The sequence below is a fragment of the Copidosoma floridanum genome, unplaced genomic scaffold (assembly GCF_036245765.1).
Source record: "Copidosoma floridanum isolate Cflo_tuat_1 unplaced genomic scaffold, Cflo_Japanese_pri ptg000019l, whole genome shotgun sequence".
NCBI lineage: Eukaryota > Metazoa > Arthropoda > Insecta > Hymenoptera > Encyrtidae > Copidosoma > Copidosoma floridanum.
Window position 1 is genome coordinate 16518280 of NW_028321896.1, and position 18744 is coordinate 16537023.

Below are 18744 nucleotides of genomic sequence, written 5' to 3' on the forward strand. Positions count from 1 at the left end.
TATTTTCATTGATTTTCCACGTATACACAAACATGTCCAAATTAAATATCAAATAACGTTAGCTTTATTTCCAAAGAATTAAAATTTCTAAAAAAATTTACACGTTCGTATGCAGGTACCTCTGGTATTAACCAGCAACTAACTTGATACTCGCATTTTCGTTCCACGCAATTACTTTACTTAAGGCCCCTACAACTATGAGTTGTAAACGAGTGAAAACAAATAATTGTAGGGCTACTTTCTTGAGATTCAATCAATACACTTGAATTGTTTAACTTTAATGGGTGATAATCAAACAAAAACAAAAAATTTTTTACTTTTCCTGGCCGAAGAGTTTCCATTTTTTTTATTGCTTTCTTAATTTCATATTTAATAAGTTTGATCGTAAAATTTTTCTGTTTCGCTGTGAAAACTAGCTACAAAAATATCGAATAACGAGTGGTACGCGTAAAGGCACAGTCAATACAAAAATTGTACTTTGAAAATTTATTTATTTTGCTTGTATCAACTGTATGGATTTAAAAATTGTGTCACTTACCTAGAACGTGAAAGTGATACATGTCGGCTTGATCTCGGGTGGCAATAAACGTGCGATCTAAGCATTTTTTTCTCTCGTCCGTGGTACGTATAGGTAGGTATATATCCGGTTTTCGGTGCCCTAGTATCAAGAGGAGAATATTCCCAGCAGCTGAAATGAAAAAAATTTCATACTATATTCGTGAAATTTTGCAGGTTTCAAAGTAATACATTTTCTTTCATTTTTCGTGCAAAACGTTATTTACCGTTTACTGCGTTGACAAATAAATTAAATTTGTCTCACGTGCCGAAGCGCCCTATTCGTCATAAATTAGTCATTTGTTGAAAAATACATTTTAATTTTAAGTAGTTTTTCAAACTTGGTCAGTAGTTTTCAACGAAATTTATTGACTATAGTTTAGACTTGACGTATCTTGAAACAATTTTAAGTACCAAACTTTATGAATAAATTCCGTTCATTTCCTCATCTTTTTTTTTTTATTCATCAAAAAATGTACTACATATATGCGGGAATGTTAATGAAGGTAAAATCGATCTCTCGAAAACACAGTAGAGAAATGTTATTGTTTATGAAAAGTTATTGGCTCGTGCTGCTCCAGTTTCTCCTCGACACACAAGAGACGTGAGAGAAGAGAGTAAGTATCTCCTAAAAAAGCCCCAAAAGCGCCTCGAGGGAGGAACGAGAAGACCAAAAAGCAAAGCCTTGTTTTTTAATATCCGCCTGATGTACTTATCCCCTCCGGGCAATGAAAGTCGAGCAATGCGCCACGACTTTCAACAATACAATATGTTATGTGTACACCCACACCTCATTCATTTTTTTCTGTCGGTCTCACATTTTTGTATGTATATAGGTAGGAATATAGGCACGTATGCGCACGTGTGTGCACACATCCTTTTTCGATTTCCTCCCCTCGATGTGAAACGTGTGTTTGTGTACGCCCACCAGTTGGGGGTGAGAATTAAGTACACGTATATATACAGGCTCGAGTTTTTTTTTTTTTTTTTTAATACAGATTAATTTTGATTCACGCATGATTGAAACGACACATTGATTGAATTTTACTGTAGCTCACTTTTAACATCATCAGAAACAAACCAAGTTATCCGATGAATGAAAAATATTTCCCTCGCACCACCCGTAAAAAGTCAAAACAACTACAATAAACCAAGGGGAATACCATGTAGATGATGCAAAGCACCGTGAGGCTGTTGCGGGCTTTAAAAAAAAAAAAATCTTTGTTGGCGCGTGCAGTCACCGGAGTCAAGACTATATATAAATATACGGTTGCGCCCATACGCGAGAGGGAAGAAGTAGCGCAAGAGAGAAAGGGATAAGGAATAAAGAGATATACCAACGCGCGCACCTCCTCATCGTATCATCTACTTCTTCGGTATCAGTATGGTACGGCAGAGCCGCGAGTAAGCGCGCCCACACACCCCCGCTGCTTAAAACACCTTTTAGTTTGTTGTTGTTTTTTCTATACATTTTATTTAGCGGCTGAGTGTGCCAGTGCACGTATATTTGTATCAATGTGATGTAAGGCTGTGATTAGATTTTTCCCTGAAGGTTCGTTTTGTATAAGTATTTTTCATTATTTTTTCTACTTCCATTATTATCATGATCATCTTCAATGTTGTACTTTGATAAATATTGGGCGCTTATGTGGTACATCAGCCAATACGAGACTCTGGCGTGTGTGTCGTGTGTTGTGCAGCTGTCAAAATAAGGAGTGCAGTAGTATATTTATATAAGGAGTATAGTTGTAGAGTTTCATTGTTACTGCCAAGTACACTAATTATCACTCGCATCGGCTCCAACATGTCGTGATGGTGTCAAATGGCAAGAAAAAAAAATTCCCCAATTATACACAGCAGAGGTGTATATGTTAGTGCAAAGCGTTTGTTCCATAATGAAGTTTATAGGTTAAACACGGTGCGTCTATCCGCAGACGACGCTCGCTTTGTAACTCTCGTAAGCAAACATTTATATATGTATAGCCGCACGCACGCGACAGAGCGGCTTACGAAAAAAATCTATACGTGGATTCGGGTCTGAATCAATATATATGCGTATATAAGAGAAAATAAAATGGATCGGTATACGGCAAAAGGATACATGTGTATATAAAATATGTACATTCATCATCGGCGTCGGCATCTGTAACGTGTAGGCTTTCGGGTCAATCGATAGCCTTTTACAACGCACGTCCCGCACCACCTTCTTAAACACTCCTCCGTTTAACTTTGTATACGTTTGGAGATGAGACAATTATATAAAAACAATTAATAAATAAGAACCGTATAATATTTTGTTTGGCGGCTATGAGCAATATAATATACTTGTAAAGTGTAGCTGTTGTTTTATAAACAGCGACCCTCTGCAGTTCACTTACAAAAGGACCTCGCGTAATAACTTTTTTATATCCTTGGACATCCTGGACGTACATATTCCTAACTCGGCACGTCGATTATTTTTTTTTTCTCTGACGTTACCGCAGAGGGAGGAAAAAAAAAAAGTTGGAAAAGGAGCTTCGCGTACACCTACACGTATAAGTGCAACGCGGGGGAGGAGGAGATGGATAAAGAGAGAGAGAGAGGGTCAATTCAGCCCATCAGCTGTCTGTATGCATGCGTGTATATATTTTTTTTTATACGTTTGCATAAAGTTATGTCGGTATCCTGTAATATTATGCTATACGTTTACGTTTCTCCACGATAAATACCGTATTGTATGGTATACGTGTTCGTATCGAGGGTGCACGCAATAAAGTGAGAGAGAGAGAGGTGTGCCGGCTGATGTCTATTTGATCGTTTTTTTTTTTTTTTTTTTTTTGCTCCTACTGTGCGAACTATGTAAATGTAGAGATGTTGGGGCTTGGCCTTTTACTTCCTTGCTGCGCACACATTTACGGTGAATTTTAATTTTACAGTTAACCGATCAATAATTTACGCCATGGGTTTTATTTTTTTGTTTTTCGATACTCCAATTGGTTTTCTATGTATCGAAAAAAAAAGAGGCGAAAACACGTACAATGGATAGTATGAACATGTTGCTCTGAATTTTCACCGTATATTGCCTTAGCACACAACTATAGTGGGGACTATTTTGAGAAAAATCGATGGGTAATTGGCGGAAAAACCGTGAGTAGGGGAGTCGGGAAGCCAACGGAGTAGGGGAAAACGAGGGGGAAAATAAATGAATATCCGCGTCAACGAAAGAAAAGGGACTACACGCCGCACGAGCGAGGAAAATATTTTTCTCTGGACCATACATTTTCATACTCCTTATTATCACGGCCTTTTGTTAAAATCAGTAATAACAATCATAAATATTTTTTTCTTGTGTCACTTGATTCGTCAACACAACTCTGTTGTCAATGTTAGTCATTCGCAAACACGATGCCGGTACCAACATTAATATTTGCCGTGCAAATTCAATGACTCAACGCTGTACAAACGAACGCATATATAGAGTGGCTATAAAAAAAAATTTTACATCACCATGTATATACATAAAACGATGACCGAGTAATAAATTATCAAGTCATCGGCAGTATTATGAGTTTTTAACGGGCCAAATTACAATGCGCATCTAAAACTTACGTGAAGCTCGTTGCGCAATCCTCGAAACAGCCGCATCATTAATTATTCACATCTCCGGGTGATCTTTCATTTATAAAACTGCGGATGTAAGTAGGAGCGGGCGGAGGAAGAGGTTTTAAAAAAAAATAGAGGCGCGCCGCGAAATCCGACCTTACGCGTGTGTACTATATAAATTTCGCTGCAGAAGCGAGAGAAGAAGGAGGAAAAAAAAAAACAATCACGCGTCATAGCGTTGTTCTGTTATCCTATAAAGGTTTATTTATTTTCTCGTTTGCTCGTGTAAGTTATACGGCGAAACAACTTCCCGGCGTCTTATCGGCGCGTCGCGTTGTCTCATCGCTTTAGTCTTTCGCGAGAGAGAAATTATCGCGTGATGCGTATTATTTATGTTGTGAGCAGTCACGTTCTTTGCCTCTTTCTCTCTGTCCTATATGCAATGCTTGCGCGGGTTGTTACCGCAGGTATATCCATCGCGTGTACGTATAATCATTTTCTGGCTTTTTTTTGGCAAATGAAAAATGTTACGAGCCAAAACTATTTTTTTCGCTATTACTTTTAACAGACACGCAAGTTATACATAATATTTGCACGAGGCAACGTGGCAACAATCGTTCGTAATGGCGCAAATAATTTTTTTTTTTTTTTATATAAAAAATATTTATACGTATTTAAATTGTCAAAAAGAGCGAAGCAGTTTAATTAACACGAAGAACGAGGATTCATTCGCATTTGCATTCACACACCCACGCATAGGTGCACGTCATATACGATTCGCAAAATATTGTATTATATTGTGCGGCATTGAAACATCGAAAAAAATCAAATACATCCATGAATAATTCATACCACTGCGTACGCAATAATACTTTTCATTCTATAGTGTCCGACGTTGCTATGCGAGCCAAAAACCTACTTTGCATAAATTTATCAATCAATTTTTTTATTTTTTTTTTATTTTTCTAAAGAAATAACTGACGGAAGATACGGTTATAATTTTCGAGAAATCCATTTAAACTTATCGCCAGTCATTAACAAAGTATGTCATATTTAACGAGGGAAAGAAGAGAAAATGTTCCCAAAAACGTTATCGCGAGATATATAAACTAATTCCGACAGCTTACGCATGCCAAGCGTATCATAATATAGGCACGTACCCGCCTAGTACGACTGGCGCGGCGTTAATCGAGTTGACCATCGGCACGTTCGGTAGTTATAATAAAAACAATGATCGAACGGATTAACCAATAGTGTCGTGAGGAATCATTCAAGGTTCAGTCGTGAGTACAGCACCAAATCACACGTAGGCTCGTACGATTAATTATATCTCGTGTGTCGAATTGATACTGCGTCACAAAAATAAAATCCTAACCAGGAGAAAAAAAAAAAAATAAAAATAATGTTAACCAGAGGATACATAATTAAATAAAAGCTCATCGCGTTAATAAACGTAAAGCCAAACACGTAATGACATTTGAGAGACGTGTAATTTATTCTCGAAAAATTTTCCTCCCGCGGTCATCGGAACAACACACATTGTCAATGATTTCAGGGAGCAAAATGCAAAAAGCAGATTAGCGTAAGTAGTGAATGTTAATTTGATTATCCTAAAGAAGCCCTCGCGACGACGACGTGCAATATATTCTCTCGATTCGACGTACAGTGGTGTAATAACCGCCGACCAACCCTCTCTCTCTCTCTCCTGTTCTGGGCACACATTGGCAAGGGGAGCTGATTTTTCACTCATATAGTATAAATGTACAATTTATTTGTGAATAAAATAAATAAACAACGCGCAATTTATGCGTACGAGGTGGCGATCGATCGAGCACGTGATTACATGAGCGCAGTGGACCAACCGAGCCCAAATCTCTGTGTACCGCGTGCGCACGTGCCTCGAGAGAATTTCGGCCTGGCCTCAAGGCCGCACTTCCAATTGGACCGGATTTATCCTCGAAGTGCTTAGCCATCCACTTGGTACACAATACATTTACGTGTATAGCTGAGGATTTTGATGCTGACTTGACTTTTATTGATAACCGATTTTTTTTTTTTTTTTTTTCTTCGACGATCGTAAACTTCAAAAATGTTATTTTTGGCGTTGACCGACAGTCGATGGACGCCTTGGATTATTACCGTAGCTTGCGTTGGGTGAAATATTGTTTAGCCGGTGATAAGGCTGTGTACCACGATAAGCCGCGGTCACGCGTTTCGCCACAACTGTACTTTCGTATTACGAGTTCATGACATTCATTTCCAGTGACATATATACCTAGATAAAAAAAAAAAATAAATAAATAAATAACAAGTCCGTGAGTAAACCACTTGCCGACATGTTTGTCACTTGTGAACGCGACGCTTCTTGTATTGGGACCTTATGTTTTAAAGTTCGTCTCACTCTTGACAATTAAAAACACGATACGCCTATGGAGATAAAGTTGATGGCCTCGTCGTAAACCATCGTAATACGCGTGTAATCGGCCTTTGCCCGTACGTGCGCGTCGTGAGTCATCAGACCTGGTGCATATATTGCACGTTGCAGGTGACATTTTATATACATCCTAACACTTGTGGACCCAGAAAGTGTCACTTGTGCAAAAAAGCACATTTAATAATCGATTAACGCGTTGATTCTTTTTTTTTTTTTTTCTTTTCAGCGACACCGCATGGAACAAATAATGCCGAGAACCAACAATACACCCAAGATCCGCAGAATGACACCGGGCCGTAGGAAAAAACCAAAACAACAATAGGTAAGGTCCGCGTTCATTGAAGGAATAACAAAGAGAGAAAAAACAACCCCCTCCCTCCCAGCCCGAGTAATCGACAAAACACGTGTGTTCTCGCCGATGCACGCGCAAAATCGAGCCGTAACGGCGATCCGAACAAGAAGACCGTGCACGGAGCGTACGTCTAAAAAAAGTTGGTGACGCTATAATACTCCACAACGGCGCATTAATGTTTCAGATAAGGATAAAAGCGAAAAGCGATGGGCGATAAAATTCCTTTGAAGCGCCGCGCACGAGCCGAGGTATTTTAACGAGCATATCGGAGGTAACGACCGAGGGGCCAACGGCGAGCACATAGAGCCGAACCGTCACAACCGACAAGCAGTATACAGTCACTTGTCGAACAACCGGCGACGCTACGGCCACGTGGAGCAGCGAACGAGGATATACAGACACACAACTCCCAGGGCAGAGAGCGTATAGGCACGTATATACGCGCTCCGGGCCAAAAATAGGGTAGGCGGCAGCGGCAGCGGCGGTGAGAGCGGGTGAAAATAGCCGGCGAAGAATGCCCACGGCGGCATCTGGCAATTGGAGCTGGCTGACCGGAGGATGGGCCAATATGGCCGACTTGGCCGAGCGGGTGGACGATCTTATATGCAGTTTCGACTCGTCCGCCGGCGGGACAATGGACACCCTGTCGATGCTCGTCTTTGGCTGGATGCTCCTCGGGCTGGTCATCCTCTGCGTCGGCAAGTTCATCTACAACCGGGTGCACCTGCAGCGATCAAAGGCGACGGGTGCGGTTGGGGGTACGCCTAGCGGGGCAAGCAGTGGCACGGGATCGGCAGCTGGTGGTGGTGGTGCCCCGGCTGGACTGCATCATCGAGCCAACGTAGCCGCGGCACCGGTGGCCAAGGCGGACGCGAGCCACACCACAGCGGCTGGATTGCACGCGATCGGGGAGAGCGTGGCTCTGGTTGGGGCTGGATCGTCGGCTACCGGGGTCGCGGCTGCCGTCGCCAGGTCTAGGTCCGTCAACGCCTCCAGGAGCCACGTCGCCACTGGTACGCCCCTCTTTCGTTATTTTATTTTTTCATAGGTTTTCTTATCTTTTTTTCTACTTCATCTTATTGCGCCCGTTACATCAAAGTGATGAGGTGTATATATAAAGCGCGCGTACCTCGATTTGGTACTTCTTGTTTAATACGCACCCGATAGTAAATGTCTCGTGGACGCAACGGGGAGTGTTGACGCCAAGAATCCGACTGTCGGGGAAATGGCGTGGCGACGCCAGAAAATACTCACTCAAAAATTTTGGCCGATACACACCCCGTGATATTGTTATCCGATCCGCGGGCGCGTGTGTTTCGATCCGACCACGAGTTGCGCGCTCCTGTCGAGCTGCCAACTTTGCAACGGGCATATATAGGTATGGATTCATGTATGAACCGCCCTTGTGTGTCACCGGCACGTATCGGGACGATTACAAATCGCTTCCGTTTACCTTTTATGTTATCCGATTGCCATTAGCGCGATACCGATCGGAGACTGTATATAGTGTGTTTGACCGGATGGTGGCGTGTCCACAGGTGGATTGACGACCTCGACGTCCTTTGGTGGTGGTGGTGGTGGGTCGAGTTACGTGCCGCCAACGCCGCCGTTGCGCAAGCGAGTGACGCGAAAAAATTCGGGACCGCTGGTCAGTCCGGGGCGGAGCTCGCGCTCCCTGCATCTGCCCGCGGCCACGGGTCCCGACACCGATGCCGTGCGCTGGACCAATGACATGATACTGTGGCTGCACACGGATCTCGTCGTACTGGACGAGATACTCGCGGTATGGATCAACTCGCTCAACGACTTTGTCGCCTCCAGCGTCAACGAGGTGAGGATCATTTCGACTTTATTGTGTGTGTCAGTACGCTTGTCCTGATGGTGCCATCAATTGTCAAGAAACAGAGTGTATACACATAGCATGTTCAAGGTTTATAGCAACAGGTGTTGCACTTGGAAGCGTCGATCGCGATATTTTGATGTATACCTATGCGTATACGTATAATTGAGATTTATCTATCGCGATGAAATATCATACATACTTACGTTCTTGGAATGAATTATATTGGTGGATGAAAATCGGTATCATTCACTAACGAGCTTAACGATAAATCAATTGATCGTACCTATCTGTACATACGTATCTGTTACGGCAGTATAGCTCTCGGGTACCCCTTGGACGCTACAATGAGTTGTCAACTCGCTTGTCAAATTACACGAATGACTAATGATTTCGTGCTCGTGACTTTAAAAGTTTTTTTTTTTTTTTTTCTTTTTTCCCCTTTTCGATCGATGTCCTCGTACTTGCTACGATCGAACAGCTCAATCGAAATTCGGGAATAACAATGACAACGTGCGTCCCTACTCGAGAGAAGCGTTGTACCCGACGCCGATTTTATTTGTTGTTTCTTCGCTCAAAAATAGCCACCCTCTCGCGCGCACACACATACACACCATTCAAACGAGAGATACGCATATATACCGTACACCCAAACTCTTTAGATGTAATCTCCAAATAATCGTCATCGAGCGCGTCATCGACGGGAAAAGAAAAAATCGTTAAACACAATATATACGTAAGATTACACTGTGCGCTTGTATATACATACATTGTGTTGCATCGCACTGTCTCGAGACGTTTCGTCATCGGCATCGAGGAGTTACGTTGCGGCATAATAATACATACATATACGTATACCAGCCACACACGTGCTGTGCATATATATACACAAGTTGTACGTGTATGTAATATATCGCCTATATATAGTAGATGTGTATTATAGACGCCGTTTAACGCTGACGTCACCCCTTAACTTTTCCGCCCGAAATAGCTATTACCCGCGCGCTGATGCCTCCAACTCCACTGCTCCCTTCCTCTCTCTGCTGTAAATTTACATGCGCTTGTGTATATATATATACACACACACCTTTTATAGATGCACATAAATACACATATCATACCTGTATATCATTCACGCCCACGCAATCGTGCCCGGCAATCGCTGAGTTATATATATATCCCGTATGTGCATGATGTACAATTTCCTCTCTCTCTCTCTCTCTTTTTGTCGTCCGTTTTCTTTTGAGCTCGATGCGGAAGTAAGTACAAACATTTTTGCAAACTGCTTCCTTCGAAGTACGCTTTACAATCCCAATCGTTGCAAAATCGTTCATCATTAAACACGACAAGAGATTTATACGTTTCTATACACGCACAAAAGCTCACCTTACGATCAATAAAAAATGCAATGACAAATGACGAATTGGTTGTTGTTGTTTTTTTTTTCTTCAGCACGGCATCGGCATCGAGTTTGTCCGCGTCCTCCCAGAGACGCATCCCCCGGTGCTGTCCAACATATTTTGCGAGTGCAACTCAAAGGACGACGTGGTAAGTGCCGCTTGATCTCCACCTACCGATTTTTACCTGATGTATAACACAACATATATACGTATATATGTATACGAGTAACGAAACGGGTGCTGATATTATTTGTGCGTGATTTGTATCGAAGACGATAACGTGCGACTGCGAGGCGACGCCGGCGCTGCAGCTAAAGTCCTTCCGCCAACAGGGAGAAAAGATCGAAGCGAGCCACTACCGAGTCAATGTCAACCGGTTTCGCGCCCGGCTCAACATCTTCTGCATAACGGAGAAGCTCCTCGTCGACCTCAAGTGCGACGGATGGCCGGAAGTGAGTGCCGTCCCGTTTAATGATGGGACGAAAAAATTGAAATACATATGAAAAAAAAAAAAAAAAATCTTCCATTTGCAGATAAAGGTATCGCTGGCCCAGGTCGGCGCCATAAAAAAGGACCTGGACGAGAGCCAGATGCAGGACCTGCTCACGGAAATCGTGATCGGGGCGATACGGAGCACGAGCCTGCACCTCAACCTGTCCAACTACGTCAACTGTCCCCGGCTGTGGCGCGAGTCGATGAACCCGACCGGCGGGTACTCCATGCCTGGACAATACGACCCCATGGTTGGTGTTTCCCCACTGATTCGATATACTTGCACGATGTGCACTATTTTACTGCGTGATCTCACGCCCGTTCGTATAGCCAATGTACCGTATTGAGGGAAAACTATATGTGTGATCGGTAGGGTTCGGGCTCGGCGATCGATCGGTTGCAGCCGCAACAACGCCACGGACAGTTGCAATCCTCGGCCTCGACGATACAGCAGTACGCGCCGGGGGAGAGGAGATTGCTCGTCAAGGTAGTGAGGGCGGCCGATCTGGCGGGTGACAAGGAGTGCAGGGAGCCTTACTGCACCGTAGAGGTGGACGAGCCACCACAGAGGCACCAGACCGCCATGAAGAAGGAGACCAAGAGCCCCGTCTGGGACGAGGCGTTCCTCTTGTACGTTTGCTTGTTTATATAGATGGTCCAAGGTGTTGGTTTTTGACGCCTTATTTAGAGAAATGGAAGGGTGATGAAAATTACTGGGCCAAAATGATAGAAATGTCACGTTGCCAAAAGTACAAATAGTCCTTAGAGATCAAATTTACCAATATGCCACCGGTAATTTTTATCGTCATGGTGTTTTTCTCCCAATGTACCTGCACATCGGTATGGTACATTTAAACTGAAACATAGGCGTAGGTGTTGAATTTTGTGTCGGATTTCCAGCGACATCAGTCACAACACGACGGAGGTGCTGCTCGAGGTTTACGACAGAGTCAACAAGAGCGACAGGTTCCTGGGCCTGGGGATCGTGGGGGTCGAGGAGCTCCTGGCGAACCCGAGCCAGCGGCAGATCATACCCCTTCAATCGAGGCCTTACGAGGAGGACGAGGTCACCGGAACCCTCACCGTCGAAGTAAGACACACGAGCTTGTCCATTGATATTTTGCAGCCTGAGATGACACCGGTGGTGACTGATGGCCCGTTTGTCGGCAGTTTTTGTTTATCGAAGGTGCGGAGGTGCCGCAAATCGGCAACAAGCCGTACAAGGTCAAGGAGACGATAAAGCCGCCGAGCTCGCCGATTCGCGGCTACAATCCGTCGACGAGCGGGCTGGTGCAACAACAGCCGGGCAATCCCAATAGCCCGAGTTACGGCAACAACGGTAACAGCACACTTATTTTGTACGACTCTGCGAACGAGCCGGGAGCCGGTAATTATCGATTATATCGTCTAGTGAGCGATCAAACCCCCGCGTGTACGCCTTGAACTCTTGCTGGATGGTCGATGGATCGATCCTTTTTTTTTTTTTTTTTTTTTTTTTTTTTTTTTTTTTCCATCGAAGCGAACTCGAGTGTAAATTGTTTATCTTGTCCACTGTACCAATCACCATATTAATTTTTCTACAACCACCAGCCTGCCTTCAAAGTGCATTACTGCCTTGACTGATTGTTTACTCCTTTCCACCCCCACCCTTTGGTCCCTATGTGGATTTTACTAGTAGATGGTTACAGTTTTGTGGTTTATGCCAGAAGAGAAGAAAGATATCGTCGTATCGTGCCCCCCTCCCCAGGGGCTATTCACTTTGTTTTTTCTGGAAACCTATATAATACATGTGCATATGTATGTATTTATATTTGTGTAAATTAAATTGTATTTTCGGACGTTGCAGTGGTGTCAAGCGTAAGTGTATATGTAAATCAAGTGGGTTTCACGTGATTTGACAAATGTAAGTGAACTGTGGATGCGTTTTGAATAAAATACGAGGAAAAATGCAAAACGACTATACCCAATGTTTGAGCCAATCGTTTTTTTATATATCTGTCTGTGTTCGTACGTGTGAAAATCATTTTGTCGACTATACACATTGAATACACGACCATTTGAAACTGATTTTTAAAAAAAGTTTTTTTTTTTCTTCCGATATCATGCATTTTCCAAGGATCACGCGAGAGAAACCAAAAAAATTGGCTGAGATCAAACATTTTTTTTTTTTTTTCATTTTAGAAAGTCTTTCCGCAAAACTGATTTCATCTCAGTGGGTTTTGGATACAGTGAATGGCCCCTTTTACCTGATTTTTCTTCGCTTTGTAGAACATTCGAGGTAGAGACAAGCGATTGACAATTGTGTGTGAGTTTGCGTTTTTTGGTCTTACAGTTTGGTACATGTAGATCTCCAAAAAGATTTTCTAAAATCAAAACTCTGATAAAATTTGTATACACGAACCATTTTCATTGCGACGTTCATTAGTTCGCGCTCATTCATCGTGTACAACTTGAAATCATCATTTGTGCCCTGGGTTGCAATTACCCGAGCGTAATTGGAGAAAAATTGAGATTTAAATTAAAAGCCAGAAGAGTGACGAATCGAGCTATTTTGTTGCCAAAAATTCGTCACGGATGTAATTAGGAAACGTGCCAAAAATGGGTAAACGACCTTTTAAGCTATTAAAGAAGTATGTTTGCAAAGTTTGTTAAGAGTTTATTAGAGATTTTACTCCTCGCGTGATGTGAAGCCCATTAGAATCGGTCCCAAGAGGGCAAAGTAGTTTAGTGCACGGCTAACTTGGAATTTGACGCTGAGAATTGCAGTGTTTGAGAATTTGCACGTGTTTTTAGCTGAGATGTAGACGTTCTGATTTTGAATTTAATTTTTCCCGAGAACTTTGCTTACTTGAAACACAAATTATGACTTTTCAAGCGATAAAAACTTTCTTTCCTTTTTTTTTTTTCAAACAATTTTCTTTGCCAACGTGCTAATACCGATTATTTTATAGATTTCTTAACAAACGGCACATCGATGGATTCACCGTACAGAAGTGGCCAGACAAATGGTAACAAGGGCACACTGATCGTTCACAGTCAACAGAGGGTGAGAGTATTTTCTTGCAATTTACATAATACAGAGCTTCACACGCGTGTGTGAAATTTGTTTTTGAAGTTCCAAAAATGCTAATCACAGCGCATGGTTTTTGCCCCCTTTTAGCCGGCCGAGCGTCAAATCGTTAGGGTGAGTGTGTTGTTTTTTTTTTTTTTTTGTTTGGCCAAAAACCAAAATATAATACGTTTGATCTCTAATTGTCAAAAATTAATTTTTTGAAAATTATTTTTTATTCAAACTTGTATTATGCAAGTTTTTTTTTTTTCCTTTTTATCCGACGACTTTGTCGAACTTGAATGCGAATACTTCTGGTGGGGGTGAAAATGCTACGTCGAGCGCGGATCGATGTCTTGAGTGTTTTTGTGTGTTTTTTTCTTTATTTTTATTAATCTAACAGGTAACCATGAACGCGAATGGAGGATGGCAAGAAATGTCTTCCGAGGTAAATACAAATTTAAAAAACGCGTGCAGCTAGTAAAACGCTTACCCACTATTTCGTTCAGCAAAATATTTGTTGGTTTATTAGTTATGATTTTTTTTCATTTATTTATTTATTATTTTTATTGTTTTTTTTTGTCAAGATACTGTATATATTTTATTAGACAAGAAAAAAAAAAAGAAATAAAGTAGAAATCACATTTTTTATTTATCTGTTAAACTGTACTGAAATTCTGTTTCAGCTCGAGGACAAAGATTTAAGGTCAACGCTTGGGCATGACAGTACAGCCAATTCTTCAAACTCGGATGGTAAGAAAATGTTTTCAATGATAAAATTTAATATTATACATTGAAATCTAGCCGTCGACGATAAATAAAATACCAATAATTATTGCAGTGGATAGGGGAAGGACCAGGAAAAAACGCAGAGACTTTTTTGGGACAATCAAAAAAAGACTGGGGCGCTCGAAAACGCGGAGCAGCTCAGTCGGACCAGACGGTGACCCAAATCACGAAGACGCACATTCGAGGTCAATTTCAGCTGATAGGGCTAGAGACGGTAAGTGCCTTTGAATTTGCAGCAATTTTTCTTATCGACCCCAGTTGGTAGCGTAGCAATTCTCAGATAAATTCGTTGAATTTCTATTTGATGCTTGATTAATTTGTGGATTATTGTTGACTCTCGAATGGTTTATATGTATATCCATTTGTATATTAATGTTGGCGATTTAAAACATGGTACGCGATACTTATCCGAAAAATTGTTCACAATAATCATATCAACCAGTGATAAAATTCATTAAATGCAATAGGTAACATAATTTATGGTGTTACACAGCATTGCTGCATTTTAATTTTTAATGATTAATTACTACACTAGTTACATTGTATTCATGTGAATACTAATCAAATTTTTTATGAATACTTCAACTTTTTTACCGATAGTGCTTTCATTCACACTTTAATGTTGATCGATCGTTAGTTTATTTAAAAATATAGTTTCGATTGATATCGATTAATTGTATTTTTTGTTTAATTTCTACTCAATTTTCAAATATATGTGTCCATGTTTTGTAACTAACTAAATTTGCACCCAAGAAATTTTTATGCAACTTCTTTTAATTTTAACTTACTGCAAAGTGATAAAATAAATTGTACACGTCCCTACATAGCGAATTTTCAAGAGAAATATAGTAAGGGAAAAAAAAGAGTAGAAAACCCGATTTTTTCTTTTATTCCGTTCCTCCACTGTTCATGTACAAGACTCGTTTATTTTAAAGGCCGAGATGAGCACTCGAGGAGATCGAGTATTAGTGAAGTTTCAGTCGTCAGTGGGTTATCATCAAAAACATACGTCAATGAAGCGTCGACATTGGTCCTGGAAACTTTGGAAAACGGCATCAGAAAGTAAGAAGATCCTTTACTAATTGTTTGATTTTACCACTGATTAAAATTTTCATCCACGAAAACGCCGTATTTTTTTCAGACATTATCTTGTTCCGTTGTCTTTGGCGCAAAAGAGTAAATGGAAGAAAAAAGGTACAAAACTTCACATTTACAACGACCACACATTCATTGCGAAGCACATTTCGGGGTAAATAAATTTTCTCTGGAGAATGACATTCAAGTCGAAATTTTTTCACGATATTATTCACATAAATACGATTTTCCACTTTACACAGAGGTACCACGTGCGACGTGTGCAAAAGAACACTGGCGCGAAGATTGGGCAAACAAGGCTATGAATGTCGAGACTGTCTAATGAAGTGCCATAAACACTGTCACGTAAAGGTTGAGTCAATGTGCCCGACCACCACCATACAGAGCATAGAATTGTAAGTGAAACCACCGACCCTTGAGTGTTTGTTTTTCTGTAAAATTATTCCATAAAATATCTTTCTGTAGTAATTGTGTATTTGTTTTTTTTTTTTTTTTTTTTTTTTTTTATAATTTTTTCTTCGAGTACAATATGTATTTTTACTTTTTGTTTATTGTGTATTCTATTAAGTATCAAGTTGTTTGAAAAAAAAAAGATAAGATGAAGATATTTTAAACACGATTAAAATAAAAACATATCTTAATGCAATTTTTTTTGACCGCAAAGGTCCCTACTTCCTGTTCTGAACGAGTAGGATAGGTAAGCTGGCATTAAGAAATTTATTTTGACAACTTGCTTGGCATCTTTTCATCAACATTATTTCTCTCATCCCGCATGATCCCTGCATGTAAAGCTTTTTTACTTCACCACTTTCTTCAATGTAATTTTTATTATTTTAAAACTAATACCTAACGATATCTGCATAATTAACTGATTATTGAAAATATTTCTGGTAGTGTCACTTTTCAGCCACCATTGACTTTTAGAGGTTTATTTGGTTATTGGTTAAAATAATAATAATTTTAATCAATAAATATGTTTAAGGCTACAATTATAATAATACATTTATCTTTAAATAACCATTTCGGAGTCTCATTTTACTTGCAATACACTTCATTATAGAAAAAAAGCTGCAATTTAAATGAATTAAAAAAAAAAAATTTTAGCATAAAATGTAAAATGAAAGTCCGAGATCTTTATAGAATAATTAGCACGTGAATAATCTCTTGCTTTTAGATTTCTACGTTCAAGTAGAAGATGCATTATTGAAATAAAATTCATGACAACTAATTTTAACAAAGTTTCATCAACTAACAAAATATTTATACACCAACAATTTAAATTTCAAGGGGATGTGAATATTAGTTGTGTTTACGCATACGTTTGAGAAATGTCCAACAAAAAATTGACACTGTCGATAATGGACGAAAAATCCATTCGTCGTGATTACCTTCCAAAATAGAAGTTAACGCGAAAAAATAAATCGAAAGAGATAACATACGTAAAAATTGGGTCATCATTATTTTCACATCCTCTACTGTACTCTGTTTCTTTTCAACATTCAAATGCCAACTCGTTGATTCGCAGGACATTCGTGAAAACTCCAACTCCCGAACTAAAGAGGAAGCCTCCTGTGCGGATCTGCTAGTGCGGAACCAATCAACGCATAGACGCAGTTAATAACTTCGTCGAATTCCATATGCGTTTTTCAATCACCGCATACGTACGTGTATATGATGTAACAATGTGTGTCATATTATTTCAAGTTTTGAGGTTCGACCAGACGAAAAGTTTGAAAGCGACCGAGTACCTGCTGTTAACGCTGCGAAATTTTGGTCGAAGACGGTTGTTGTTATCTATACATATATCTTTACGATTAACATTGTTTATTTATTAACTATAGATGCAATTCATGAAATCATTACATTATAATTTGTAATTATTCGTTCAGAGAGCAAGGCTTTTCTAGTCCTTACTACGATATACGCGATACGTGTGTTTGATGATTTATCGAGTGACCACATGCGTGTAGTGTTATCGCAATATTTTTATCTGTCAATCTTCCAACTCTGGTCCTCCAAAAAAGCAATCATAAAAATTTTTCAGCATTTTATCTTACGCATCATTTGTTTTATTTAAAAATACTACTAAATGTTTTATTTTCTTTTAGAATTATTGAAAAAATTTTTTGTAAGTGTTATATGGACTGAACGACCACTTTTAGACAAATGTGCAATTAATTGTTTATGTATAAGAAAAAAAAAGTTTATATATATACATATATATATATATATATGAAAATAACCAAAGCAAACGCACTATGCGACGCACAAAGATAATATCTTCTTAATTTTTTATATTTATAACGAATCACGTGTCACAGCTTTTATTTTAATAACACATCATCATTGCAATACTCTCGGGACGATATTGATAAAAAACTTTTTCACGCGAATATATTATGTACATATATATTCGATAAAACGATATGTCGCATACAAATCTGTAGTTTTTGTAATAAAGAAAAATTGTGTTTTTTGCATAAATAAAAAATTAATGAGTATATATTCATATAATATTCTTTTTACTTACATGAAAAATAAAAAAATTCAACATTTGCGTGAGTTTTCAATAAAAATTAAAGGGACGTTACTAAAACTACGATAAATTGTGTACATTCAATCATCTTTACTGAGTGATAAGTCTCATATACATTCATATTATATATACGCATACACATACACAATTCAAAATATACCCTTCGATCGCGCCTATGGACAAAAACACGATTGATAGTGCCTAGATATCAATAGATTGATATTCTTGTTACCCACACTTGATATGTATGATAAGATGTATTAATATATTATATTATGGTACATGGATAATATACTTCAGAACATTTATACGGCTTGTGACATCAAAGATATATACAATAACTAGGTTATGCCTGATAATGGAGATATAAAGTAAAAGTTTTTAATATGACATAATGTGTTGTAAACCGTGACAAATAACATCGATGATTTCAAGTATGCTACAATAAATTGACATTGACTAATTGTACTTGTCTATTTATTTGAATTTTTTAAAACGACTCAAGTATAAATTTGACACTTTTGTGGGTAAGTGAAATAAAGTTTTGCCATTCTTACCGATATTTATCATCCATTCATTAGACGATGTACGGATATGAACAGTCTTTAAGATAATACAGT

The 18744-nt window shown here is 39.5% G+C and overlaps 1 protein-coding gene across 1 annotated transcript; it reads left to right on the top strand.

The window, feature by feature from the left end:
• Positions 1-2002: 2002 nt before the first annotated feature.
• Positions 2003-17803, top strand: LOC106636670 (uncharacterized). Its single transcript, XM_089592550.1, has 19 exons — positions 2003-2107; positions 6798-6893; positions 7108-7951; positions 8462-8754; positions 10216-10311; positions 10436-10615; positions 10697-10912; positions 11029-11285; positions 11556-11745; positions 11826-12042; positions 13607-13701; positions 13816-13839; positions 14108-14152; positions 14397-14464; positions 14547-14707; positions 15429-15555; positions 15635-15742; positions 15831-15983; positions 17114-17803. Exons 3-19 carry the CDS (start codon positions 7438-7440, stop codon positions 17172-17174), a joined length of 2805 nt encoding a protein of 934 aa, XP_089448676.1. The 5' UTR covers positions 2003-2107; positions 6798-6893; positions 7108-7437; the 3' UTR covers positions 17175-17803.
• The last annotated feature ends 941 nt before the right edge of the window (positions 17804-18744 follow it).

Coding starts and splice junctions, on each gene's coding strand:
- LOC106636670 (XM_089592550.1), top strand. CDS start 7,438: ATGCCCACGGCGGCATCTGGCAATTGGAGCTGGCTGACCGGAGGATGG. Junction 7,952..8,461: donor CACTGGTACGCCCCTCTTTC/GTTATTTTATTT, acceptor GCGTGTCCACAG/GTGGATTGACGACCTCGACG. Junction 12,043..13,606: donor TGCGAACGAGCCGGGAGCCG/GTAATTATCGAT, acceptor ATTATTTTATAG/ATTTCTTAACAAACGGCACA.